Consider the following 27,735-nt stretch of genomic DNA (forward strand, 5'->3'; position numbering starts at 1 on the left):
AGCTTATGGAGCATCACATGGCAACTATCATTATTAAGTATATTATTTCCTCTGTTCCAAATACCCACCTCCCAAGTTCCAACTCAAAAAGAGAATATGGCCAAGTGGGGGTAATTTAGGTGTTAATTATGTCATTTAAATAAGTGGTAATTATGTTCATTAGTGTTTCTCATATGGCCACTTGATGTATTAAATTGTCACTGAACAACTGTTTTTCGACATCAGTGATCTAAGGAACCTCTTTAATTATCATACTATATGATATGTTACAAAATATCTAAGAACATAAATTATTCTCAAAAGTTTATCATGCAGCCGAAAGAGCCTCATCAACCCTAAGTGCAAAGAGTCACAAAAGGGTGGTAACTGCACTATGCTAAAGATACTCAAAATGATTAAATAACAAAATTACTCTTTCCTTTCTTTTATGGAGTGTTGTAGCAACTAGTGCATGACTCCAGTGATGCTAACTTTGAAAGTTTGAATATCTAAGATTTCAAAAAAAAAAAAAAAAAAAAAAAAAAAAAAAAAAAAAAAAAAGAAAAGAATATCTAATTGTATAATTTGAGTTATAAAATATAAACTATATAATAAAAGTAATAATAATAGAAAGATTGATGGAAAATCAAACAAGCACAATAAACACCTTCAATCCAAGCTAAATACGTAGTATGTAAATATGTACTTTGTAATGTGCATAATTTGATTTGCAGGCTTAGCAAATTAGAAACTTTCAATAAAACAATCTAATCTAGTTTAAGATAACATTTTTCTAAGCATTCAACTCCATTAGTTCCTTTTTATTTCTCGTTTGTCTGTTTTCAATGCACACATCCACTCGACTACATTTCATCTTATATAAATCGATGAATAGCCAACAATAGTCTATTTTCTCTCTTCAAAAAAGATTCCAAATGGAAAATATACAAAAGGATGAATGTAGATAAAGTATAATTTGAAAATTTGATCTAATAACAAATTCATTTCTTTAATCATGTTTTAGATACATTGAGTACTGGTTCAATTCCTGTACATTAACCTCATCATGTCAAAGACAAATAATAGCCCATAAACTCGTTGACAAACTACAGAATGTGAGACGATACATATAATGTGTCACTCTAGCTTATGTACATAGATGAATCATAATCTATGCTCTCACTCCTCTATTCATCAAGTTATGGTACACTTTACAAGAAGCTGCTGTAAGGGTTAATGAAATCACTGTATGGGTAAATGTGGTCTCAAAACTGATTTTCTTTCGTTCTATCAATTATTTTAGAGGGTAAAATGAATGGGTTGAGTACTCAGCTTAGAACTGTGAAGATGTAGATGGCCGAGCATCTTCGTTCTCTAAGATGAGCCTTGAAGGCGGTCCAAACATGCTTAATAATACCTGCAAGCATTTTACCAGTAGAAAATTCAAATAACTAGACTGTTCATGTGGAAAATGCGAACTTAAGCCACTCTTCTGTGCAATAATCACATCATTTTCAAATTTTTTGTTATATATCATACCAAGCCACAAGATGAATCCATTTGAACCTTCAAGATTATCAATGCAATTGACTCTTTTTCTAAGGGAATTATTCTATGGTTTTTGTGATGTGAAAATATTGTGGAGTAGCCGGGGGAAAAAAAAAAAAAAAGAGGGAAGCAGCCAAATTATCATTGAACAATGTGTGATTTTGTTGTAAATTTTCAACTTTTAAGAATGTTCTATTACTGTTATACTAAGCCCTTAGCAAAATCCTATATTCAACACAGCCTCTAAGCAGTGAAGGTCTAAGAAAAAAAAATGTGTATCTGATATCATTGAGCCAAGAATATAGATTTATTATCTAGCCATGCAGGAACAAGGACCATAAAACAGGAGAATTGGCTTTTTAAATAAGAATAAATTCAGTAAAACAACTCACAGGTAAAAATATTAGACCATGTAGAAAGCCAAGGATGACTAGAGCGAGGTACATCTGGAAGTAATAGACCTGCAGACATGTAAAGGTTTGTAGTGTTAAAGCAAAGAGACTAAGCAAACTTTCATGATAAAGAGAAAAAAGTTCTGAAACACATACCACAAAGACTTGTGATCTGGCGAATGCTAGAACAATAACACCAACTAACTTTGTTAATGTAATTCCACTGCAAAAACGAAAGCAAAGCATTAGAAGATAGGACATTAGTTACTAATAATAAAGGAGATAAATCATAATACACATAATATCATAGCAAAACAAAGCAGAAAACTGATTATTTACATGCTAGATTAGTTCCCATCATGCAATGGAGAATCAGGAGCTAACTGATCTAAAGTTATTACCAGTGCTACCTAATACTCCAATCCCCACTAACACCCCCCCCCCCCAACCTCTCCCACAGGGAATTTCATATTAGGAATGCGTATTTTATCGAATACAAATACTCGTATGCTGGATCACTTTTGGGCTGATTTAACATAAGTAACATATTGCAATCTCATACTCATTTTACTTACCAAAGTGTACTACGGATTACACATTAGACAACCCAAGCTATTACTTATTCACTAAAGAAAGTAAAAACATGTAAAAATAGTCGCATTTTCCCATGTAATTTTCTTATAGGAATGCCAATTATATTATCTGCCAAAAACAGTATGAATAAACCAATACTCCCGGTTCATGTAGCCGACCCCACTTATGGGATTAAGACTTTGATTGATTGATCCCTTTACATATGTCCCACTTTGATTGTCACATTCATTTATGGTATGGATCCACTGATATTTTACTACCTTTTCCAACTATTTAAAGTTAAGGTCCCACACTCTCATTCAATTAAAAAAATTCCTCTATTATCTCCAATCAAATCTACTATTCTACTATATTATAGAGGGATAGATAAGCCACCAACTTATTGCATAATATTAAGAGCAATGCTTGGAATGACTATTGAATTGGGACATAGAGAGTACCATTGTATCTTGTTATTCATGTTTTTTTTAAATCAGCCATAACAGCCTCTAATTCACACAAGCACGACTACCACACCTGAAACATTCTAGTATCATATACTTAGCAACACAGCCAGTACTAACATATATGTCCCACCCAACCACATTGTATTCAAAAAACAGAAACATTGAAAAATATGGGATCAAGGCAGCTTATATATTAGATGTAAAAACCTGAATACAGAAGCCCCCATCGTACCCAAAGCCTCCTTCATACGTTGATCCCTATTGCCACCGCTTACCTGTATGAAGAAGCAGCCAGAAGGGACATCAGAAACTTCACAGCAAGGAGCCATTATAGACAATTAGAAAATGAGAATGAAATAGATATTAACCATGAAAGCATGAGTTATGTGCACACAGAACTCAACAGCAATTCCAACTGACATTACGAGATTAACTACAGAAACTGCATTAAGTTGGATTTTCAAAATGGCCATAACCCCCTGCAAAGTATTAATCATGAATCTAATGTGAGTATAATATATATGCTTATAAAAACAGTTCACAAGCATATTAACCTGAACAGAAAATTAAAATTTAGGAACTTACCATTAAATCTACAACTATCATTGTTATAACAAGTAGAATAATCAGCGAGCTCCATATGCTACAATCATCAACACAAGAAAACAAGTAGTCAGCATCGGTCTATTAACAGAAGTTGAGAAAAGAGTATGGGGGGCGGGGTGGGTTGGCGGAAGAATATGTGTCACAACATATACAAACCTCCAAGTTATAATCAGGCACACAACGAAGACAGCCCCTGTTCAGTCACAAAAAAACAGCATTATTTGTCGTGAGAAGGAAATCAATAGATTTTTGGCAGAACAATTTATGACAAGCAGGTAAAAATGTGTGTAAATTTTAGAAGACTATCAATATTCCTAGTTGAAATAATACATTAGAAATATCCAAAATTATATCTACTGTCAGGGAAGGAAATCAGTAAAATTTAGAAGACGAACAATATTTCTAGTTGATAAATTAGGCAAAACAACTTATAATTTATCATTTTGAATACTTTTGCTGATCATTATAGCTTGAAAAAATTTGACTTTCATGCTTGGCAACTTACAGCTTTGGCTATCCATATCTTCAATTATTAATTAATAAAAAAAAAGTAAAAAGAAGTTTAAAAAATTGGTTTAATAATCCCAACTTTAGGCCATTTGCTTTAAAAATTCCAACTTTGAGTTATTTTCCAATAATCAGAACTTTGGGGGGTATTTTCTCATTCAACAAGTTGCCAGGTGCTTAAGTGGTTTAAATCTATTCCAATACAGTAACAACTAAAGTACTTGGAAAGTAGTATTATCATCTTAAATAGTATATAACCTATTTACGAGAGAAATCTGAGTTAAAAAGCACCTTCAGCTCAGATAGGCTGGAGGGATGGGGGTTGGGGACAAGGTTTAAGCTGTTAACCAACTTCCAGAAGAATACTCCGTAGCAGTTGATGACTTTTATTAATTTATTTTGTTTATTTATTAATAATTTTTTTTTGTTTTGTTTTGTTTTGTTTTGTTTTGTTTTTTGAAAGAAGCAGTTGATTTCTAATTATAGCGATTTGGAACATCTGCACGAAGAAATTTTCCTTTCATCTGTCTTTGTTAATCTGTTACATCTTTGATAGACAATTCTGCTACTTTTAGAGTATTAGGCTTCATCCAGGCATGTTTTGGAAGGCCAGAAGATCGTCAGTAGGGGAAACCAATATGTGGTTAACGGGAGATAGAATAACTAGGCATTCTGTTTCAGTTTAATGTTCTATACTGAGATAACATTAGACTAATCTCACACCCACATTATAAAAATTAATCAGAACCAAAGAACATAATTTTTAGGATATAACAGTCAAAGCATGTGTATGCATTAAGGAGAAAGTAAACATGAGTTGATTCTTTGTCTATGTGCTGCAAGATCTAGATTCTAGATTGACAATATGAAGACCAGTTGATGAAAAATTTACTTTATCTGCATAAGATATTGAATACAGGAGCAAAAGCAGCATAAGACTAACCGATAGCAATTGCAAGGTTTACCAATGCTGTACTCCAAATATCCAGGTATTGCTCAAAGAACATGTAAAACACTGAATATGGAAATACTTCCATCTGCAATAAGGAAAAAAAAAGGAACAAATGAGGAAAAGAACAAAAGACCCACAATTCTAGTGCTCATGCAATCTATTGATGTTTTGTTAGTACAAATTTTGCTTAACAGCAAAGTGAAGAGGGGATCTTAAATGAATTCAAGATTTGGTTTTTGTAATAGATAGATCCTTAGGCTTGATAATCTATGAATACTGAATCCAACACAAAATGACGGAAGACTCAGTAGCACCTAAGATAATACCTTTAATGATTTAGAAATCCTAGAGGTGAACTCGCGTGCTGCTCTCAGTGCATTGACAAAGTCAGTCTGCAAAGTATGAATGTCAGATATAAGGAAGACAAAAAGATATGCAGAGGCCAAGTGACTTGAGTCAGAATTATCGATTGAAAATTTGAAACTAATATCTTCGTACTTGTTTGTTGAGAGGGGTGTGGTAAGTTCGAAATTCTGAAGCCTGAATTACACCACTTTCATATCCTGGAAGTTAAAAAAAATGACAAGCAACCAATTTTAGCAGCTCCATGTCTTATTAAGAGCATAAATGCTTCCATACTTCAAAACTGAATTTTAGAGCAATATATTTCATAACCAACCTTGCAAGTCTACACTGTTTGTATAGGCACCATGTCCTCCTTTGGCACAACTAGCAGAAGGTAAAGCTTTAAGGAACCATGGAAGCTTGTTTTGAAATTGTGAGGTAGTAGGGCGATCATCATCCAGATCTGAGTGAAGAAAGCACTACATATAGCCAACATATAAATAGTCGTCATAATCTTATTTAGAAAACTAAGAAAGATGATGTGCTAAGTGGGCAATGCATAATTTCATTTTCTCATATTCAGATAAAGTACCGTGGTGCAATCTTTGCAAAGTTCACTAACTCCACATGTAGCTTGGTCTGAAGAGCAGCAAGGAGGCTGCAGAAAAATCCAATTTAGCCTTTACAGTTAGAAACATTAGACAAAGAGAACATAGTAATACATAAGAGTCCAAGAAAGTATCTGAATTTTAAAATTCTAAATTTTTTTGGATTTTGTACATGTTGATCTAATGCTCCACTTAGGATAAATTGCGTAACATCTAATTATATGAACAATAATAATAATAATGCACCTGTTCATCAGGTGGACAGTAACTTCCATTTACAAATTTTCTGCAGCAACCAAAAGCTTCAGGAGACATCCATACTAGAAAATCATCAAGCCATGACGCTGCTGGCTTGGCTATGTAGCTTGACTCTGGACTTAAGGATAACCTGGTAATCTACACAAACAGAGGACATGTCAAGTCATATAAGTGTAACCACTGACCTCGTGTTGAGACCAACCCCAAACAGAGAACATAATGTAAACAATTAAGCACAGATATAATGAGAATTAAGCCAGTGCAGGATTACAATTTGCAACTCCAAGGCATACCTCGTTAACAAGAGAATTTGCATCACAGTGGCTGATAGAGCACAATTGATTTGTTTGCCGTGACTCAGAGCTGTGAAGTTGGTAAAAATTAATTAAATAAATTGAATCAAAACACGAAGCTAGACGAGCACTCTTAAATTAGCAAATAATGCTTTAAAAGCTGTAATTGAAAAATCATACACATCAGCAGCAAAATTACCTAAATAGTTTTTTTTTTTTTTTTTTCTAATTCAACCAAGATAATTGTAATAGAATCTTATAATTCATTCAATTAATTGTTCTTGTATTTCAAAAGATATTTAATCAACACCATTAACAGATACACTTTCCCTGGAAACTAACAGGGGGGGGGGGGGGGGGGGGAGAACTGATTTCACAGTTCAAGTGACTTCCCTTAATGGGCTTAATCACACTTGCCTTAACTCCCCTCACACATCTCCCTAACTGACCTAAACATCAGGGTTATTGTTCAAAGTGAATACAGAGAATAATCTCCATTTGATTGTATTCTCCCAGACTCAAGTATAACACTGTAGTTCTATCAACCAAGATATAACTTTTTCATACAAGCACCTCAAAACTTTTGTGGATAATTTGCTAGGCCTTATTGTCCTACTCCCCATATGCTGAAAACTTTCTTCAACATTATTTCTTATAATTATGTTTATATAAAAATTAAAATTAAACAATTCATGGATTTACATATATTATCATTACTTCTTGATATCAACCCAACCCCCGAAACTCTCCTCCCTCCCTTTTTTAAGCATCTCACTTTTAAAACATTTGATTTTCACTCCCTGTCTCCTGAAGACTAATACTATCCCGTTCTCCTTCACATGAATTATGTAACACAAAAGCTTACAAACTCAATATGGAGCTATGGCGGCTTATTTTGCTGCCTCTGTTTATCTTACAACATTCTATTTTAGCATTTCTTGCATTTCTTCATTCCACCGCCATACCATGTTGCATGTCTTCTTGCTTAATCTTAATCATCACAAAATTTTCTGACCCATACTTTTCATCTATTTTGCAACCACTCCCATTTTATATTACATCGCCATCCTATATTCAAATTTCTGCAGTACCATTCCATTTCAGTCAGTCCAAAATATTCCTTCTAGATTCTAGACTTTATCTTGATGCTAATTTGGTAACTTCTCGTCTTCCTCTTTGAAAATGGTCTAACACTCAGTAGTGATAAACTGTTAATTCTCAATATCCATTCTAGATTCCAGAACGTTATCTTGATGCAATTTAGGAAACTTCTCTGCTTCTTAATTTCATTGTCAAGCACTCACCAGGGAAATCTTAGTAGTCCTTACATCTAGTGCCATATTGACTAAGAATGACATAATAAGATGTCAAGGAATCCAAAACTGCATTCTGATTTTATATCATCATAACCAAATCATCTAGGAACATTAGCATCCCCGTCTGCTCTCACTCCAATATAGTCATCAAACTCTCCTAGGCTACTATCATAACTTTTCATCAATATGAATACCTTGAACCAGCATACCAGCTTGTTTAGAACACTTCCCAAAACTCTTCTTGATTTATTCCTCCAACCCTAGCTGCAGTAGAATAACTGATAGAATATCTCAGCTCCTCTCACAAGCTCTGCAGACACCCTATAGTAAGTAGACTAAGTACTCCTACCCTGCACCACATAATAATTACAACTGGCCTTAATTGAATCAAATGCCAATATTATTGGACGCCTTGATCTCTGATCTCTTGTACCTTTTCTTCTACCTACTCGGTCAATTGAGTACATGCTATATTAATCCAATGTTTTGTGAATACCTCTCGTAAGAGTTCCAATATTTCAAGATCCAACATGCAGCTTAATGGCATCTAATCTTCCATGTTTCCTAGAAGTCTAGAGGACAGGCTTCAGCGTTTCTATTAGTCAACAAAGTCACCCCGTGCCTCAAACTTATACGTGTAAAACTGTGACAAAGCAGATAGTTTGAAACAGAAAAAATGCAAGTAACCAAGCAAGTAGAAAAATAACCATTAGAACACCTACTCAATGAAATAAACATATAACTAGACAATAGGAGCACAAATAATCAGACAACATGTTAGCACAAATTACTAACTTTAGTAACTTATGATAATTATCTTTCTTATAAATAAAGTATATTGTTAGGGGACAAAAACCAGTTAAATAAGATAATGCTAGAAGTCAAATATATAACACGCCCCAATAAAGTTATAATGGGCCACACCGCCACAAAATGTGAGACCTGAGAGAAAAGTGATGGTACCTATAATTGTAGTCCTTCACCACAAAATATACTGGTGGTCCAATCCTGAGAAAGTCTGAAATATTTTTAAAATATCCCTGATAAAAAGAACCACCAGAAAAGAGTTAAGAAACTTGAGCCTATGGCACAGCCTCCATATACCATGTATTTTTCTTTTTCAATCTGCAAATCCTGAGCATAAATAATTCAAAACTAGACCTGAAGATAGGAGTCTCTCGGAAGAACGATTTGTTGCTCCAGACCAGGTTCAATCCTGGTGCATAATGTCTGCAGTGCTTCCAGGGTAAGAATCTTTAATTGACCAAACAAAAAAGAAAACAACAAACCAAGTGTGCCAGTGGGGTTTGGAGAGGTCAAGATATCTAGAGAATCCCTTAACCAATTCAAACTAAAGACAAGGCTTGATAATGAATACAAATAGGATAATGGGAAAAACATAGAATCAAAGCATATAGCCTAAACAGAGCAACTTACAATGCTGGACAATGCCATAGCAACAAATACTGAAACAACCAGTATTTTCACTCCCCAAAGGCTCAGAATTGGTGCATGGACATCCTAATAATGATGCAAAAAATTCACCAGATTAGTGCATATACAAACAGGCATAAGTATGTAATGTATATGAAGAGATACACTGAAAATGGCAAGGAGCATACTGTAATTTCACATTAAGAAAGGTTCCTGATTTTACTCAAGGAAAAGATTGAACATGAGTTGCTGGAAAATGGAGTTTCATGTTTCATGGATTAGATTCATGCTTATCAATTTGTATCGAAGATTTCAGATTTTCCAATCTATGAATGTAATGAATTATCCCTATAAGTTACATGATTTTTATCATTTCAATGGAATGAAGTATAGTCAACACATATATTTTAAAAATTGACAGAGCCAATAGAGAGGGAAGGATAAATCTCAGTTATATTAAGGACAAAGATAGCACAAAACAGACATGTTCCAACTACAAGAATACAAGTTTTAACTAGATTAGATACAAGTTTAGAGTAAGTCAGTCCAGTATAGAATTCTCAATGTCCATTCAATACTAAATGTTTCTTCATCAATAGGCAATAAAAAGTGTTATACAGCTTGTACTAGCTCAAGCTTCCATCTACATATATATGCGTACCTTCATATAACGAGCAAGTAATCCTGGATTTCTTTGAATAATCCCTGCAATTTTACAAATCCACACAATACAGTTTAATAAAAGAGGGTGTGAAAACAAAGTATGGAAATACAATACCTAGATACTAATCAGCGGCAGATACCATTGTCTGAGTCCTCGATGGAGGATGCCTTCTTGCAAGGAAAACAATCAACTCTATGCTTTTCAGTCCTCTTAAAGTCAAATACTATCAGTGCAACAAATGCAGTAACTTGCAGAAGGAAGTCCAGCAGAACAGCAAGAGCTTCAAAGAAACAAGGAAAATAACATTCAGCAGCATAATCCACCAATGTATTACTAATAGAAGAAGTCTTCAACAAAGATTGGAAGATAGAGGAGAGAGAAACCTGCAAACATGGAAAACACACGCACAGCTGGCATTGGGATGAAAGTTCCAACTGCAAATGCTAATACCTCGGAGAGGCTAGCCAGTGAAATAGATGGTCCGACTTCTACCAGTGCATTACTTATGCGTTCCTCTAAGGGCAAATCCTGTGGTTGTCTCTTAACGGCATTAACCAAAATGCACATGTTGTCCACCCCAACCTAGTAAATAGAAGGCAATTGTTGTCACAGTGATAAACTTACCCTAAGAGTGCACAAAGTTCATCGAACAGATAAACACATTAAGACATAAAGTTTACACCAAACCTAATAGAAGTTCAGGAGACACGTAAGGCATTAGCCTGGTACAATAGTACGATTTACTATGTGGGGAACTACCAGTACGTTAAAAACTTTGGAATCAACTGCCTAATACGACACCTACGGATTTGGACGCTTGAATAAGCAATGATAAATAAATAAACAAATAAATACTAAATAAAAATAATTAAGGGTAGGAGACAAGCCAAAATGTGGTTGAATGTTAATAAATGGATAGAGAAGAAATTTAGAAAGACAAAGTATAAGAATCGTGAGATATAAAGAGTTGATGTGATCGATAGAAACAGAGAAACCCAAAGCACATTTACAACCTCATAGACATGCAAACAGTCCCCAATTCCCATGTGAGTCTCATACGACCACATGAATTAAATCTTGACTCAATAAGAAAAATAATAGGCTGATGGGATCCTCATGGATAGGGTGTCTTGTATTTTCATGAGAAATTTGTCATTAGAGGGGAAAGTGATAGCATGTAATATCCTACAAGAATGATGTAAGACATCCTGTCGGAAACATCTTATTTTAGTGAGCAGAATAACTTCAGTAAATATAAAAGTCAATGACAATACTATCCCCAAACATTGCCTAAATATAATTTTGCTATAAGCAATTATATATCGACAGAAAAGTAGAACTTACAGCCAAGACAAGGAAAGGAATGACTTCCATTATAATAAGTGTAGATTTTACTCCAATAGCACTGAAAAATCCAACTGATCCAAGAACTGAGAGCATGACCAGCATGACTCCAGAAAGCCCAAGTGATACCTGGAATCTCCCACATTATGCATTTCCAATAATTCAAGAAAAAAAAAAGAAAGATAAAAGGGCAATATAAGTTCAATCTGCAGCTCAAGCAATACATGACAATATAATATAGCTAAACAACAGTTTGAAATTTCCCAAAAGAGAAACTACAGAAGGAAACTGCACATATTTAGGCACGTTAAACACGCGCGGAGCGCGCACACACACACAAACAGAGATGAAAAATATGAGAGTAGATATCCCTGATACTGAGGTAGAAGAGGAGACTTTTCCCCCGTCATTCAGATCAAACTGTCATATAGCCACAATTAGCAGCCAAAATTTACTTTGCAAATCAACTGAAGCACATTTGATCAAAATTTATAAGGGATATGGGAACTACAGGTAGGTGAAAGACAGCCTTTACAAGCCCTTATAACCTTTGGCACATTGGTAGTATCGAAGCATAAGAAACTATCTAGTATTATCTGCTAAAACAACAACTTCGAAATGACCATGCAATTGAACAGTTTGGAAATCCAACTTTTACAAACAATCTTGTTGAAATTTTCGTTGGGTTTCTAGGATTAAGGCTCTAAAACTGTCATTGTGTTGTAAGAATTCTCTGTTATACTTGCTCAAGGAAATATTTGTATCTATTTTCACCATCTTCTTTTGTGAACAACCAATCAACACAATAGCAGCACAGCCTCACATGGTACCTATGCAAATTAAATAAGCAATAACCCAACTAAGTAAGAGAAAAGATGCAATGGATGAATCGTACCTTGGACGAAATAAAAAAGGAAGATAATCGAGGTTTGTCCCCCAGAGTAAGTGATATATAAGCAAACATCACAAGATAGCTTATCTGAAAAGGATTTTAAAAGAAAAAAAAGTTCCAAGTCATTATAAACGTTACAGTATATTGACTACTTTTTTGATGATACAATTGATAGTTGTTTGTGACACCGCTTTGGAAGGAATCTTATATAATAGAGAGGAAAAGAAACACTTGCCACTATAGTTATGACGTCCGCAGTGCTCTCTCTCTTCAGTTCTTCTTCAATGGAACTTTCCGATGAAAAAGAGAGCGTTAGGTTTTTAGCTTGAACCATTTTCATTATCTCATCCTGTTACAAAGAGTCACCAATCAATGACAAAACAAAGAAACGGAAAACCAAAAAAAAAAAAAAAAGGTTTATATAGAAGCAGGAAGGTCAAATTTGAGACATGAATTAGCTATACCAATTATTTTAAATTTCCGTGATGCATGAGCGACATGACAGTGGTTATAATGTAAAGCCTGTTCTTAACATTTTTCATCATTTCTTAACAACTTTAGCGGTTAGCCACATCAACATTTCAGCATATTTGTGAAAAATAGATCTTGGAAGGGTTAGCCTTCTAGCCTCTTCGTGACATAGCAAGAATTGTGATCTAATCCAGGATATGCAATAAACTCTCCCTAGAAATCAAACACCCTTCCATGGTGATCAAAGGACAAACATATAGGGGCAGAGAAATACCCTGAATATAGAAAATTTGAAGGGATGAGGAAATATTATTACAACGTGGAACCACCTCTAGATATAACCCCAAAAGGCCAAACCATAACACAACCAGCTACATAACATATCAGAGGACAGCAAAGCAATGATATCAGTGATATTTAATCCAGGGACAGGCACAAGAAACAACTAATTCAATTCAACAACTTGACCACTCATTTAAGGTTATACTTTCTACTCCGTATATAATTCCCCAAGACCCCAACCCTAGACCAAATGACATCACTATATGACCCTTTCTCAGGGAAGCTATCTGTCAAAGAAAAATAAATTTGCCAACAGGACAATAGCTATAGCACAACAACTCAACCCCCCTCCCCCCCCCCCCCCCCCCCCAAACACACGCACACACACATACACAGACACACACACACACACACACACACACACACACACACAAAAGAGAAAAAAAAAAAAGAAAAGAAAAGAAAAAACCCAAACCAATTACTTCCTACCAGATGCTCTTATAAACTATGGGGATGATGTTCTTCTGACTAATCCAAGGTAAACTAAATGAATACGGAGAAACAACAAGAGCTATTTTATGACTTTGCTAGTTTGCTGCCCATCACCAATGTCATCTTGCTTCCAAAAACTAAAAAAGGTGACTTCTGAAGTCTCAAGTCCAGCCATGTAAACTTACATTTGAACCAAAATTTCAATCTAGGTTCAAGCCAATTATGGAGCTCAGATAAATAGCAGAATATACCCAGGATTATATTTCCATAACACCCAAAGTTAACACAGAATTCTGAAGACCGCGTCAAATTATAAGTTTTGCATAACAGATACACAATCTTAACTATGCTTCTACTTATTACTATATCAAAATGAAACTGCCATTTATTATCTCTACTCACCCTTTTGGTTGGTATTTACACAAACTTGCAATACGTTAACACACTTACACACCCGCATGCTTGAAGTTATTCTACAAACATGTGATAGGTGTAAAAATTTACCACACATAACCACTTTAGGCCTTTAGCAGATATGGTTGCATTTAACAACTACCGAGCAATTTTTTGTGAATTCTATACAGTTATGTGAAAATCAGCATACATATCTTTCTATAACATTTAAGAATTATCATTTTGTATTTTGATCTTCCTCCAATATATATTCAGCAATCTCATTCAGACCCTATTCTATTATCTCAAACAAGATAAGTTCTAAGACCATCTCCAATGGTGAGACTTGAGGGAGTTTCTTTAGGAGAGAGAGAGTATTTTTTGCAAATAATACCAATAAGTTGGTATTTAAACTAAGCAACTCCAAAAAAAGTTGCTAAGTTTAGATACTCAGCTTTGAGTCTCATTTGACAAAAAGTGTGGGCAATTATCAATATTATAATATGTTTTGTAACTTATTTAAGTTTTAATTTTTTTTTTCTAAAAAAAACTTATAGCATGATTTGGTGGGCCATAAATTGAAAGTGACATTAGTATACTTTAGAAAGTCTCACCACTGGGAAATTAGACTTTACATGAGTTGCTAAATTAAGAAGCGGGTAGAGTATCACCATTGGAGGTAAAAAACAACTCATTTTGTATTTCAATACTCAGAATTGAGTCTCACTATTGGAGATGGTCTAATAATGCAAACAATATAATAAGTTCAGACAAATTAAAGTATGGGCACATTAATATTAAGTTATGACAAAATAAATTCTACTACAGCGAATATAACTCCAAATGAGCTCAAGTTCAAATTATACGAAGTAAGTTTAAACAAAATTAGTCAGATAAAAAATATAAAAATAAAGCTTTAATTTTCTTCAACAAACCCCTTTATCACTTACATCTTTTTTCTAAAGCTACTCAATCACTGTAGCTGAAGCCAAGGGGAAAAAATGGAGATCATGCATGTGAGTACTTGTATGTTAGAGAAAAGAGATATAGAGAGTAGGAAGTTATTAAATATAATTGGGCCCCACAAAGTAAGGTAGTGAATGATTAAAAAGAAGTTTCCAAAAAAGGAATATAGTAAAATTGAAGAGAACTTAGAAAAACGGATGAAAAAAAAGTGTAAAGCTTGGGGAAACGGAGGTAGTATAATTTAGTCCAACACCTTTGAAACACATTTTACAACAGTAGGAAGTTTCTTAACAACCCTTTTTCGAGAACCGTCCCAATAGAGGGCTTGTTGCTTTGATAAGAGGGCTTAACCAAATTTGAAGTCGTCACATTTCTCATAAAAGACATAAACCCTTAATGTGGGATAAAGCACACAAGAGTGATACAATTCCCGTTGAAATGAGATATTGAGCTTCAATAATATCATTCAACAGTGATGAAAAAAAAAAATAGTTAAATTCTACTATAATTTAGAGGAGCATTGATATGCTTACCTTTGCAAGTTGAATGAAGGCCCTTTCCCAAACCACTGCCCTTTTTGATTCATTGCTTTCTCTATCAATTGCATTGTTCACTGGATAGGTGACTGTAAACGCAGAAGCCTATAACAAAAACAAACAACCAAAAAATAAAAAATTAATCCATTGCATGCAACAGGAGAAATATCTAGCACTGCAAGAAGTACCTCAGAGTAATTGTTTCCAGAATAACCACCCAGTGCAGTACTAGGATCTAGTGGAGCTTTGAATGCACTCCTACAATTGTCTGCAGTAGAATAATGCTGCAAAAGGCAAATAAATGGTGTCAACCTATATGTTTTTCCAGTCAATCTTGGATTTCACTTCATAGGTGACAGCTAGAAAAGAGAAAAGAAGTCAATGATGGAATTTCTCAAGCTTATTAAAAGTTGTATTACATTATGTACAAAATTTCTGCCATTAATATGGTTATCATAGAAAATACATAATTTTCTCAAACAGAGGTTGCTATAAGATTGTACTAGAATGTCGATTTTTAATTACTGTAGCTCAAATTTATACCTAAGAGAATACCTCAAGATGAAAGAATTTCTGCAAAATCAGAAGAAAAGTAGTATATAATTCTGACCAAACCAACTTTCAATGGGAAATTACACACCTCAAAACAGTACTGAATGTGATCCACTCCACCAAAGCTATCGAAATTGTCAGCATTCATTTTGAAGTACTGGCATCAAAAAGAAAAAGAAACAAAAATATGAGAATTAAAGCCATAATAGCTATGAGATTCCAGATGAAATACTAATGGCCTTATGGGAAACCAGCCAATGATCATAACCTTCACCGAGCATCAAATGCAGTTAGCATGAGTGCATGACTTCTTGCAGACAACTAAAATTTATAGATCAGACATCAATTTCATATGGCATACTATACACTAAGCGGGTGACTTGATGATACCTGGTGACTTGATAAAAAATATACTACTCGAAGTATACAATAAAATAAGAAATCCATGCCCAAAACTAAAACAGCTTCATATTACATTTAGCATGTACAGAGCTTTGACAAAAAGACATGGCATTCTATAACTATGCACAAGGTACTCTATCACTATGCACAAGGTATTCTATCAAGAAGAGGCTACACGGTACTCTATCAAGTTATTAAAATATTAAAATTAATATCAAAACAGATCTTGGAAGGGTTTGCCAAAGAACATCACCATGCCCAAAATGAATACAATATTATATATTAATATATATAACATTGCACAAGATATGCATATATTGCATCAAAATCATTCCTTAGCCTAAACTTCTCAAGACAGAGTAGTAGAATAAATGGTAGTACAGAAGTCTGTCAAATCTGAGAATGTGGATTAAGAAAAAGATAAACTGTTTTACCTGTAAAATGCTCTGAGTGGCACAATCTTGGCCAAGTGGTTTATAACAAATGTCAGTTAGAGATATTACTGAACCTGAAAAGTTGGCTTGAATTCCATCAACCTGTCACGAAGGGAACTATTAAAAAAAAAGAAATAGGAAAAAAAATACAAAGTCTTAACCTTGTCCATGTTAGTAAGCTAGTTGACAGATTACTTCCTAGAAATAGCTAAAGCACCAGGCTTACCTTCTTCTGTATTTCAAAAAGTAATTTGATGTTATCCTCTGTCAAGATACTAGGTGCTTTTCCTTGTCCTCCATCCGGAATTGTAGCAATTATAAGCTGCAGGACAAATAAACAGATGTTATTCACACTTTTCAACATAATGTTGTATATAATGAAATATATCAGAAACTCTATTGTGAAATTATATTGATGAGGGGGCGTTTGGTTCACATGATATTGGTTTCAGGTATGGGTTTAGAATGGTAAAAATCTAGACCTGTTGTTTGGTTAGAGATTTCTTCTATTTTAAAACCCATACCTCAAACCCATAAGGTATGGGTTTTTAAAACCCTTGGGAGGAGCTGGGTATGACTCATACCAATCATGTAGGTGTCACAATAAAAGATTGTGTTCATTCCTACTTAACTTAAACACATGGAATTAGTAATCAAGTTCCAACCTCATACCATCCTAATTTCATTCCTCGTTCCAACTTAATACCATCTAATGTAATTTCCAATTATTGTAAGGCCTTTTAATAGCTCAGAGAAAGATACAAGAGATAAAGAAAGTACCCAAATTCCTCTATATATTTACAGCTCCAATCAAGAATGATATTGGCAAGAACTATCAGATAACATTACAAAAATTTCTCCAATTCAACTTATACAGAAAGGCGGAAACGATATTGGAGTTCGCACAAGTTCTGTAAAATCTCCAAATTCCTCCATCATACAATGAAGAGAGCATCAACTCACAGCAATAATCACTGATCATGGTCTTCATACATGCATTGCTGTATTCACAAATTAGTATTGCATATAGTTGCCGGTCTATCCTTCTATATAAGTGTTCTAATATTTGGTAAGATGTTGGTTTGGATTTCCCAATACAAACAAAGGAATCAAAATAATAAAGCAAACTTTGATACATTCTTGATGATGAAGAAAGAATGTCAAGGGTGCAGCAGTAGCAGAGAAAACACAGATCAACAACAATAACAACAACAGCAAAGCCTTAGTCCTAAAATGATTTGGACAGTGAAAAAAAAGACCACGTAGCAGAAACTCAGGCTGATTTCACTACATGTCACGACACTTGATTCTATATATAAGGTACTCAGTAAAAATGTATATACATTAAAAAAAAAAAAAAAAAAAATATACACACACACATCATCTACAAGTTATTAAATATAAAAATTAATGAAGCACCTGTTCAATTCTGTAAAAAGGTGCCAGATGGGTGTCAAAGAACTGTTTTTCTTTTGCAGCCCTGCTCCCAGGTCCGACCCAAAGCTGAAATTGAACACATATGTAAGGTTCTTCAAAATAAAAAAAACCTGTAGTATATAATTAGATCAGTGTGAACATTCTACATAAATTCTCTGCAAACTTGGCCTGAAATGTGACCCTTGTCCAGAATGATGTTTCCCATTTTCATGTACAATCAGAAATCAGAATATGTAACAAAATCCAGTTTAACGAAGCCTCAAATCCAAAAGAAGAGACAATCTTTTTTTTGGTAAACACCTTTTTAAAAATTTTACATTTCCATTAGACAAAATAAATTGATCATTCCAACAAGATAAGCAATAAATCTTCCTAGAAAAATTAATAATATTTTCTCACCACATTAGCTGAAACTTATTTAATTTTTCAGCTGAAAAAAAAAAAAAAAAAAAAAAAAAAAAAAAAAAAAAAAAAAACAATTTCAACCACACACATGCTCCCAAATGTTGATGGTCAAATCTCAACAAACTTGGCCTAGCCTATTATGGCCAATTTTAGCTTTTGATAATAGTAATGTATCATCCAAGTCCTTTTCTACTTTTCCTATAAAGTAAAAGGTCATGAATTGCCTCTCCAATAAAGATGAAAATCAAAACAGCCCCTTTCATACTGTACAGGAGAAGGTCACCAAGAGCCTTTTGCAACGTATAGATGAGGCTGCAGTTATCGATATCCTAAGCCCATAGTAGAGGCTGCTCACACATTGGACTTCCAACAATCAGGAACCATCCCCATCTTTCGTGATTAAGAAATGTCAAAGCAATTCATCAGGAAAATGTAGCATAACCCTGCTAGTTTTCTGCTTCAAAAATCTTTCTATATGCATAAAAATTCTCACCACAGGATAAGCACAAGAAGTCTCACATAGTATAACTTCAAAGAATCCCATTTTAGCACTGCTGAACAGTAAAACCAGGCTTCAATGGCTACATACCAGTGTCCGGGGTCCGAAGGCTCGAAGCTAGCTCTGGGTTTGAGTGGCATTTCACCTCTTCCTGCTCTTCTTCTGTAATATCATGTCTCATGTGCAGAATTCCTAAAAGTGATATTGATACCGCCTATACTGCTTCTATGTTCATGAGGTAGGTGTACCATCCAACCAGGCGTTTGCTTCTGTCTAATAATATTTTGTCTTTCTCCATTTGAGTAACCTATGCTTCTAATTTAATTGTTCTTGGATTTTTGCTTAATTAAATAGCTCCACATAAAAAAGCACATTTTCACTTTATATCTCCCTTTATTTCCCAAGAAATATTTAATCACTTGATAGTGGAAAATAAAATAATATATATACATGTTGGATTTTTTTTTTTGGCAAGCGAATTACATTGAATGAGTTAGGGACCTATATATTTTGCCTCTTTCATCAGAACATGTTAAGCAACTACTAACAATTAACACAGACATAACAGAACCGGAAGGAGCAGAACAGTAGGTGAATAAAACAGCACAGAAGGATACCTTTTCAGGACGGGTCTCAACTCTTAAGCGGACTAAACCTAAACATAGAACAAGTACAATGGCCAATGATGAAAAAAGAACAAGAGCAGGTTTCCTGGCTACCCATGCTCCATATATCCTGAAAGCCATATGCCAAAGAAATAAAGAATTTTGGTAACCAACATAGACAACAATATATGTAACAATTTTCCGTGCCAGAATTTGGCCTCAAATATACAGGTAATTTTATACAAACCTATAAAAGTGTGACATGTATCCTTGAACCAATGAAAGTCTCGCCTCACCAGAGAGTCGAGCTCTGTCACGAAGAATCTGAAGAGAGAAAATAAATTATACCTCTTAAACAAAAAGATATTGACAAGTGGAGTTTCCATGCTCACGTGTATAAGTAGAAAAAGGTTAAGCATATCAAAGGATCCAGAAACTTTCTCAACTGAGATAGAAACATAAACATACCAAAAACATTTGTCCTATAGAATAGATAATTGGGGGGGGGGGGGGGGGGGGATGCATAAATAAATCCACAAAAGCTTGAACAATGGCACATACTGGCAGAGGAAGGTCCCCATCTTTCTGGTCTGTTGATTGCCTACCATCGCTACTAGTGGCACTAGCCAGTGGTTTTGTTCTCGAAACAGGGCTCATTTTTCTCTTCTGATGAACAAACCCCCATCCAAGGAAAACAGAAAGCGACACAACAAATACCACAGCTACCACAATATCACTGCAATTTGCCTACAGTCATCACAAGCGGTTCAAGATGAATAAGTGTTTACTGCAGTGATCATAAGAACTTAATTTAACTGGCATATTTTTGTGCAGTTTGTGATATGAAATTCAATTAGTAAAAATTAATTCAAATTTGTAAATAATTTCACCTTCACAGAACCCATTTTAATTGAACAAGTACCGCTCTTGCTGATGGACGGAGCTGCTGAATTAGAGCATGTAGGAGATGAAGGACAGTCACCACAAGAACAACCCAGTGAAGTGTCACTGCATGCATAAGTAGATACGTTCATGGGACTCATTCCTGAAGATTCAGGTACACTAGAAGTGAAATTTATTGCATATGGTGAGCCAGGCACATTAGGGCCCACTTGTTTACCAACAAAAGCAAACCACCCTGCAGAGAACAGTCAATTTTTTTACAAATTAGCACTAAATCATAAATTTAAATTTGAAGGGATACTAGAACCAAATGATGCAGCCAAACACTACCTACCTTTCTCTGAGCAACAGGCTTATTTAATAACATGCTAATATGTTAGGGTTCTTCAACATAAATCACCTACCTACCTTTTTTTTGGAAAAACTAAAAACACCTTATATTATCATACTGGCCATTGTAATTGACCATCCATCGACTTTTTGAGCGAAAGGAACACGAAAAAAAAAAAGTTGTATACTTTTACATGTACTGGATGTACGGGGTCTGCATGATGATATTTTTGTTAATCATTATTCAAAATAATTTATGAATCCAAGGACTGAATGGATAAAGGACAGTGGCTAGTGCAGGAAACCAGGAAATATATATTAATTTTTTTCCCAAATGGAAATGTGAGGTTAAGCCCATAGTATCATACTATCATAAAACTCAAATGCCTTTCCTCTTAAAATTTCCAGCAAAATTCTAGAATTATTCCCATCTATATTTGTAGATACAAGGTGTTTTGAGATACTCCCGTCTATCTATGCAACAGAGCAATGAAGCAATCTATAACATAATTTCCAATGTTCGTTCTCTGATTTCCATTTAAAGGTAGTTCTTGTCTGCTTTAAGTAAAATGCTTTTACATTTAATTTTGCAAAAGCTTAATAGGATATCTAACTAAGTTGAGAAAATCCACTAATATGACTACAAACTTCCATAAAGCCATTAGCGAATCTCAATGTTGAAAATTTTTCTTAAAATGCATGACAAATTCAGTATTTTGGGCTGTAAAAAGAAAAGGAAAGCGAAGACATATTGTCCCATGTTCTTGAAACTATTTTAAAGAATTTCCTTTTAACACTACACTTTAGAAAAGTCAACATGTACTCTCTTCATCCCCTTTTGTTTGCCCCATTGGGGTATAATTACTTTTAATAATTTTGATTGGGCAGAGTTGAAGAGAGATAGAATTGATGGAACCAGATGTAGAGAATGTGAGAGTAAAGAGGTAAATTTTTGTGGTCATTTAATTATAAGGAATACTCATAAAGACAACTTAAGGGAAAAACTTAAGGTACGAAGGAAATTGTATTATAGATTCATGCTGACATAACTCATGAATGTCACTTAAATTTCCCCTTTGAACTCTTTACTGATTCCCAGCCATCACACATCTTTATTTAACCAATACTCCAGTGTAATCATCACAATTGCATGAAACAAGAACTATTCTTAAGGAGAGTTGACTATATATAGAACAATTTATATGTAAAAACTGTTTTTGACAGGTAGAATCAACCTTTGAAATCTTTAGCACCACCAGCAACAAATTCTATGGCTCGTGTATTCATAGTACCAAATTTCACATCCTTGCACGAATTGTACAGCCCTTCACCAAAAGTGTCAGTTACATAAAATTCAATTGCGTCCACAGTCAAACTGTTATTAACCTGAAATAGAAAAGATATAAGGCCCAGCTCTTTAAAAACAGACATTCTTGGATATGATTTGCAAATTAGCGAAAAATACATCATATATATATATATATATATATATATATATATATATATATATATATATATATATATATATATCCACAATTGATAAAATTTCTGAAAGAGCTGATCCATCAAACATCAGAGATCCACAATTCCACATGCACTTCTCCTTCCCCACACACACACATATACAACTGTACTATGTATTTAGACTCTTGGTGCAAGGAGTTATGACAACATCAATTTTTCCCTCCTTACAAAAAAGGTGTATACTGGCAAAGCAAGCAAATGAAGTTGCTTAGTAATTTGCTTTGATTGTTAAGAAACTTTTGAGCAGATTAGCTGATGTTCTGCCAGCAGCAATTAGCATTTCACTAAATTACTAGAAAAGGATACAGAAATTTTAATGTGAGAACTCTTTGGGAACATAATTGTAGCATTCTTATAAAAGGATATAATTTTAAAGAGGTTGCAGAATTCTCACCTTTTTAGTAGAAGTGACATTGATGAATAAACTCTGATTAGGAGAACAGGACATTTCGCAAAAGAAATTCAAAAAATTCCTTAAGCACGCTGGACAGCCCACAAGCAGGGGGATTGCCTGACAAAGATGTCCACAAGTTATGCAAGTAAAAATGATATATTTAATTAAAAAAGGCAAGAGATGCATAAAAGTGAATAGGTTCGATTTGGCAGAATCATAGTTAGGCCAATATAGCAAGATTAAAGGAGTGAGTTAAGCTGAACATTGGCATAGTGACTTGCACATTGCACCCAGCCCACCGTCAACACCCTGAGACCTGAGTCCCTGGCTACAAACAAAAAATTTGAGGAAATCTTGGCACATTGACATGATCATAATAGCAGGCTAACAAGAAGACTATAACAAGGAAAGTATTGGATGCATCACTTTAATTCAAAGTTAACAAAATCATGCAGTGGCAACATCTCTAAATATGTGCCTAAGGGTTTGTGGAAAAGATCCAGGTTTCAAATTTTCATGAAGATTTCTTGACTATTGTATTAGCAACCCTGGAGCTGTCTTTGAATCAAAAATCGAATTTGAGAAGCACACCCAACATACAAGAACTTGAAATTATGCAAATATACATTATTCTATAAAATGTAAATATGAAGATTTGAGATTGATTTCATTAACAAAAGTTACAGATATCTTACTTGCTGGACTTGACTCCGTAGTGTATCAAATTGCTTCTCCGTACAGCAAACATTGCCAGTAATTGTGGGGCACAAACTTTGAATCTTTGAGGATAATAAGCCATCCGGCTGTGAATCATTCAGGAATAGGCAAATATGATTATTAAGGAATCTCATAAATAATGACAATCAGCTGATAATAAAAGCTAAATTCTTCCAACAGCTTCTATGATATGGGATGTCACATAATACGAAAAAGAATTTCTCAACATGCATGCTTCAGCTTCAATAAAGCTAAACAAAGCTAAAAGAACAGGCAAGTGGCTTAGTGGCACAGTAAGGCCTCAGTACCTTCACAGCAGGAGCATTTAATGGACAATTTAAAACTCTTCCATCACTTCGTGCACCACATATGTCATACATTGCACATATACCTGGTGCATGCCTCACCCTGAGAATCAGAAAGCATCAGAGTAAGTCTCATTTCCCATTGTATCAAATAAGAATACAGCATTATGTAAGGGTGCAAAATGCAAAGCCAAAGCACATATTTCAACACTTCATATATCAGTGTGTATCAGTTGTTTTGGATAGGGCATTCAAAAAATGTTATTATCATGCAATGTAGTATATGTTTTACCAATCACAGTGATTGAGACCATTATCACTAGTACAAGACTTCCCACATCATTCATTCATACTAGCAGCATTACTAAATGACACAACACAAGCCACACTTTTGTACAGTGATAATAATAGTAATGTATAAAAATATAAAATGAACCAGCTTCTGGAGCAAGGTCGTTTTTTTGGACCGCAATTAACAAAAATTTCACAGTCCCATTATCATCAACTCATACATTTCATGCTCATAATAACAGCAGACTTATACCCATTTGTGTCATTAGGCGTCAAAAGAAAGCGCGTATTAGATGATTTTGCCTCTGATGCAGATGTTGCTACTCTTGTTAGTAAGACCTGCACAACAGAATTCATTGTGCTAATATTAATTATAGAACAAAACAGCTGTAATAAAAATTAAAAATAAATTTTTTTAAAAAATTACTTAAAGACTAGACTTTTTCTGAAAAATGATTAGAACATGCAAAAAGAACAGTAAAAGTTAGTCAGGTCCACTTTAGACACACCAAAAGGGGAAACATTGTTGATAGCCTCCATAATACAGAAAAAATTAATTTCAAATTTTAATTTCATACTTCCTCCGTTTATTTAAGTTACACATTTCTTTATCATGCTCGTCAGCGCACAAATTTAACTATGTTATATCGTAGTTATAAATCACAAAAGCTAGTCAAAGTATTGTTGTTGTCAAAAGCTAAAATATGTCATTTAAAAAAAACGAAGGTAGTATTTTATTTTGTAGTAAAATAAAAATCTAAGTTCAAATTTTATAACTCGAGTAGTGATAAATCTATCTCTAAAATTGGAAAATTTGTCGAATCTCTGAGATTGGACAACAGCTCTATGGTGTGAATTCAACTATCTTAGTCATTTTTTTCACACTATGACAATGAAATACTAGTACGTACGATTACAAATTTCTGTCACGCCCCACACTAGTTAACAAAACCACTCAACACTACTATAAATACTCATTTACTATCTACCATTATTTTCTGGGGGAAAAAACAAATTGGACCAACTTTCCAAAAGTTACAATAGATTTTTCACAGCAGAATTTTATGGTAATTTACACAAAATGACAATTTGTAACAAAATTTTATAAATTCAGCTCAACTACCTACTTCATTTTGTTAACAACAATAGTTTTAATTATTATAAAATTATTTACATAATTATTTTTTTTTTTTTTTTTGTTTTTCTCAGGAAATACATAATTTCTAATATTAGAACAAATTTAAAACAAAAATCAAAATAACAACAGTGAAAGGCATTGATAAACACTATTATTATGTTTAAAAATAAAAGAAAATTAGCAGATAAACATGAAAATTGATAAAAATAAAATATTAAAAAAAAATATAGAAAAATTCAACACCGCCAACGCAATCACACAGCTAATTACCATTAATTTGACAGAAAATCAAATCAATAACTTCGAACAACATATCAACATGACAACATTATACTAAAAAATACAGCGAAATTTTTTAAAAAAATAATATGCTAAAGAATTTTCTGCAATCTTACAAAAAAAATCTGCATATAATTTAATTTGAAACACATAATTGATAATTTAACATGAACAATTAAAAAAATGATAATAACAAAAATTACCTGGAGAGAGAAAAGAAAGAAGAAGAAGAAGAATGTAGAACGAAACTCCATTAATTTCAAAATCTCTGAAAAACAGAGAAAGAAATTAAAGAGAAAGTAGTGGTAGAATTGAAAATCAGAGACGACGTCGTTGAATTAATATGTAGTTAGGAGAGAGAAAAAGAAGAAGAAGATGAGAATGGAGGAGAGAAAGTCAAAACGCCATTAATACAAGTGGTGTACTGTACTGGTTATATATAGTAGCAGTAGCAGTAGTCCAGTATGAATGAATGGAGAGTGGTGCTGGTTTTTGTAAAATTGATGATGACTGAATTTTTCTCTCTCCTCTGGAAATTGTTAGGAATTTGGTGCTGTTTTTTTTTTATAAAAAGAGCGTGCAGAAGAGAAGGAGAATGAATTTGTTTTGATCATTTTACAATTTTGACCTTGCTTTCGGTTCATTTGTCGGGTTTCATCGCTTGTGATTATTTTGGGTTAATTTTGGAGGGATGGACGTAGTATGGAAAAACCAAACAGGAATACAGGATAGATCTATCGGAAAAACTTACGTGGACCTGATCCACAATAATACTACCTCCGTTTATAAATAATTGCTCTATTTCTTCGTGGAGTTTTAGGAGAAATTGATAAAATTTGGAGATAGTGGGATAGTTAAGATAATAAAAAAAATTGTAAAAAGCAAAAGTAGCGGAAAAATAGGAGGAGAGAGAGTATTATGTTGGGGCCACCAAGTGTGAGAAATGAATGAAATATTGTAAAAGCTTTCCAAAAAAGGAAACGGATCAAGTATTTAAAAACGGCCAAAAAAGGAAAGTGGAGCAAATTTTAAAAAACGGAGGGAGTACTATTGTAGACCCGAAATTTATACACACGCAACTGACATTGTATTGAACATAGTGACCCTTATTTTTAACATAAAGACTTTTTTTAACATAGTAAACTTTATTAAAACTTGTATAACGTTTAATATTATTGTGAAATTAAATACGACGTTGTAACCCTAATTTTAACATAGTGACCTTTATTATTCATATTGACCAGTATATAAAATATTTCATTAAAAAAATTAACCTCTTATAGCCTATAAATTACCAAAATGACTTTTATTTTAACATAGTAACCTTATTTTTTTTTATTAATAAAACAATCATAGTTTCTCTAATATTAGTGGTCCACAATAAATTAGTGTCAACCAGGTTCGTTTAAGAATTTGTGTAGATCTAGTGTCAAGATTGAAAATAAAATACGAGTATCATTTATTGGTTTTTTCTCGATTTGGTCCAAAATTTTACTTAATCAAATTTATGAGACATGTGGTTTCAAAAAAAAAATGAGACATGCTGTATGAATATTGAAAATTGAATATAAAGGAAACAAATAAAAATAAGGAAAATGAATCAATTTAACTCTTACCTTTCATTTGTTTAATTTTAACCATAGAATTATGGAAAGAAATCAATTAAACTGAACTCCTTTCTTTTAATTTGAGAAAAGTAAAGGTAATTGTTATCTTAAGTTTTAAAGAAGTAAAATAGAGGTGGAAAGGGTAATGGTAATTGTTACTCAAAAATTCTAACCAAATAATTGCTATAATTAAGTGGTTTAATTGAATTCTCCTAAAAAAAAAAAAAAAAGTGGTTTAATTGTGTCTTTTTCCAACCCAAAAAACACTCTTATAATTAATAAATTGTTATAAAATATGTTATTATGGATGGTCATTATAGCTTATAACAATCCCTTTTATGACTATCTTAAGTGTGGTTGTAATAACATCCTTGTAATCCTCCTTTGTCATTAGTTCACATTAAGCCTCTCATGAATGGACTCTTCATTGTCCATATAGCTTACAATGTTCTATCTTGTATATATATAGATGGTCATGAAATGGATGAAGATAGACAATACAATTACCATCTACATATCTCTCTCTAATCTTCTCCTTTTCCCCTTATGTTATAATACGTTATCAGCACCATACTCTAAACGAAACTATTACATT

At 33.6% G+C, this 27,735-nt stretch overlaps 1 protein-coding gene across 1 annotated transcript; it reads right to left on the reverse strand.

Annotated features, from left to right (window-relative positions):
• Window positions 1-951: 951 nt before the first annotated feature.
• Window positions 952-26,072, reverse strand: LOC145613358 (uncharacterized). The gene is made up of 39 exons (XM_081668452.1): window positions 25,737-26,072; window positions 24,370-24,455; window positions 23,829-23,928; window positions 23,499-23,606; window positions 22,804-22,920; window positions 22,121-22,271; window positions 20,543-20,790; window positions 20,214-20,399; window positions 19,900-19,976; window positions 19,665-19,782; window positions 18,126-18,209; window positions 16,933-17,028; window positions 16,707-16,808; window positions 15,959-16,027; window positions 15,507-15,602; window positions 15,316-15,423; window positions 12,414-12,527; window positions 12,182-12,265; window positions 11,287-11,415; window positions 10,326-10,524; window positions 10,082-10,222; window positions 9,940-9,983; window positions 9,282-9,365; window positions 9,006-9,074; window positions 8,808-8,884; window positions 6,529-6,598; window positions 6,224-6,373; window positions 5,962-6,027; window positions 5,704-5,848; window positions 5,523-5,587; window positions 5,351-5,416; window positions 5,016-5,109; window positions 3,722-3,758; window positions 3,545-3,602; window positions 3,328-3,438; window positions 3,167-3,234; window positions 2,076-2,142; window positions 1,920-1,988; window positions 952-1,396 (listed from the first exon to the last, which is right to left on the reverse strand). The coding sequence occupies exons 1-39, from the start codon at window positions 25,785-25,787 to the stop codon at window positions 1,313-1,315; spliced, it is 3,888 nt and encodes a 1,295-aa protein (XP_081524578.1). The 5' UTR covers window positions 25,788-26,072; the 3' UTR covers window positions 952-1,312.
• Between the last annotated feature and the right edge of the window lie 1,663 nt (window positions 26,073-27,735).

This window comes from Chenopodium album, chromosome 25 (assembly GCF_948465745.1).
Source record: "Chenopodium album chromosome 25, dcCheAlbu1.1, whole genome shotgun sequence".
Lineage (NCBI taxonomy): Eukaryota > Viridiplantae > Streptophyta > Magnoliopsida > Caryophyllales > Amaranthaceae > Chenopodium > Chenopodium album.

Excerpts from the sequence above, each read along its gene's own strand:
- LOC145613358 (XM_081668452.1), bottom strand. The coding sequence starts at position 25,787 with ATGGAGTTTCGTTCTACATTCTTCTTCTTCTTCTTTCTTTTCTCTCTC. Across the intron at positions 23,929-24,369 it reads ACGCCTAATGACACAAATGG|GGTGAGGCATGCACCAGGTA; the intron begins GTATAAGTCTGC and ends TCTGATTCTCAG. Across the intron at positions 9,075-9,281 it reads CTATGGCATTGTCCAGCATT|ACATTATGCACCAGGATTGA; the intron begins GTAAGTTGCTCT and ends GAAGCACTGCAG.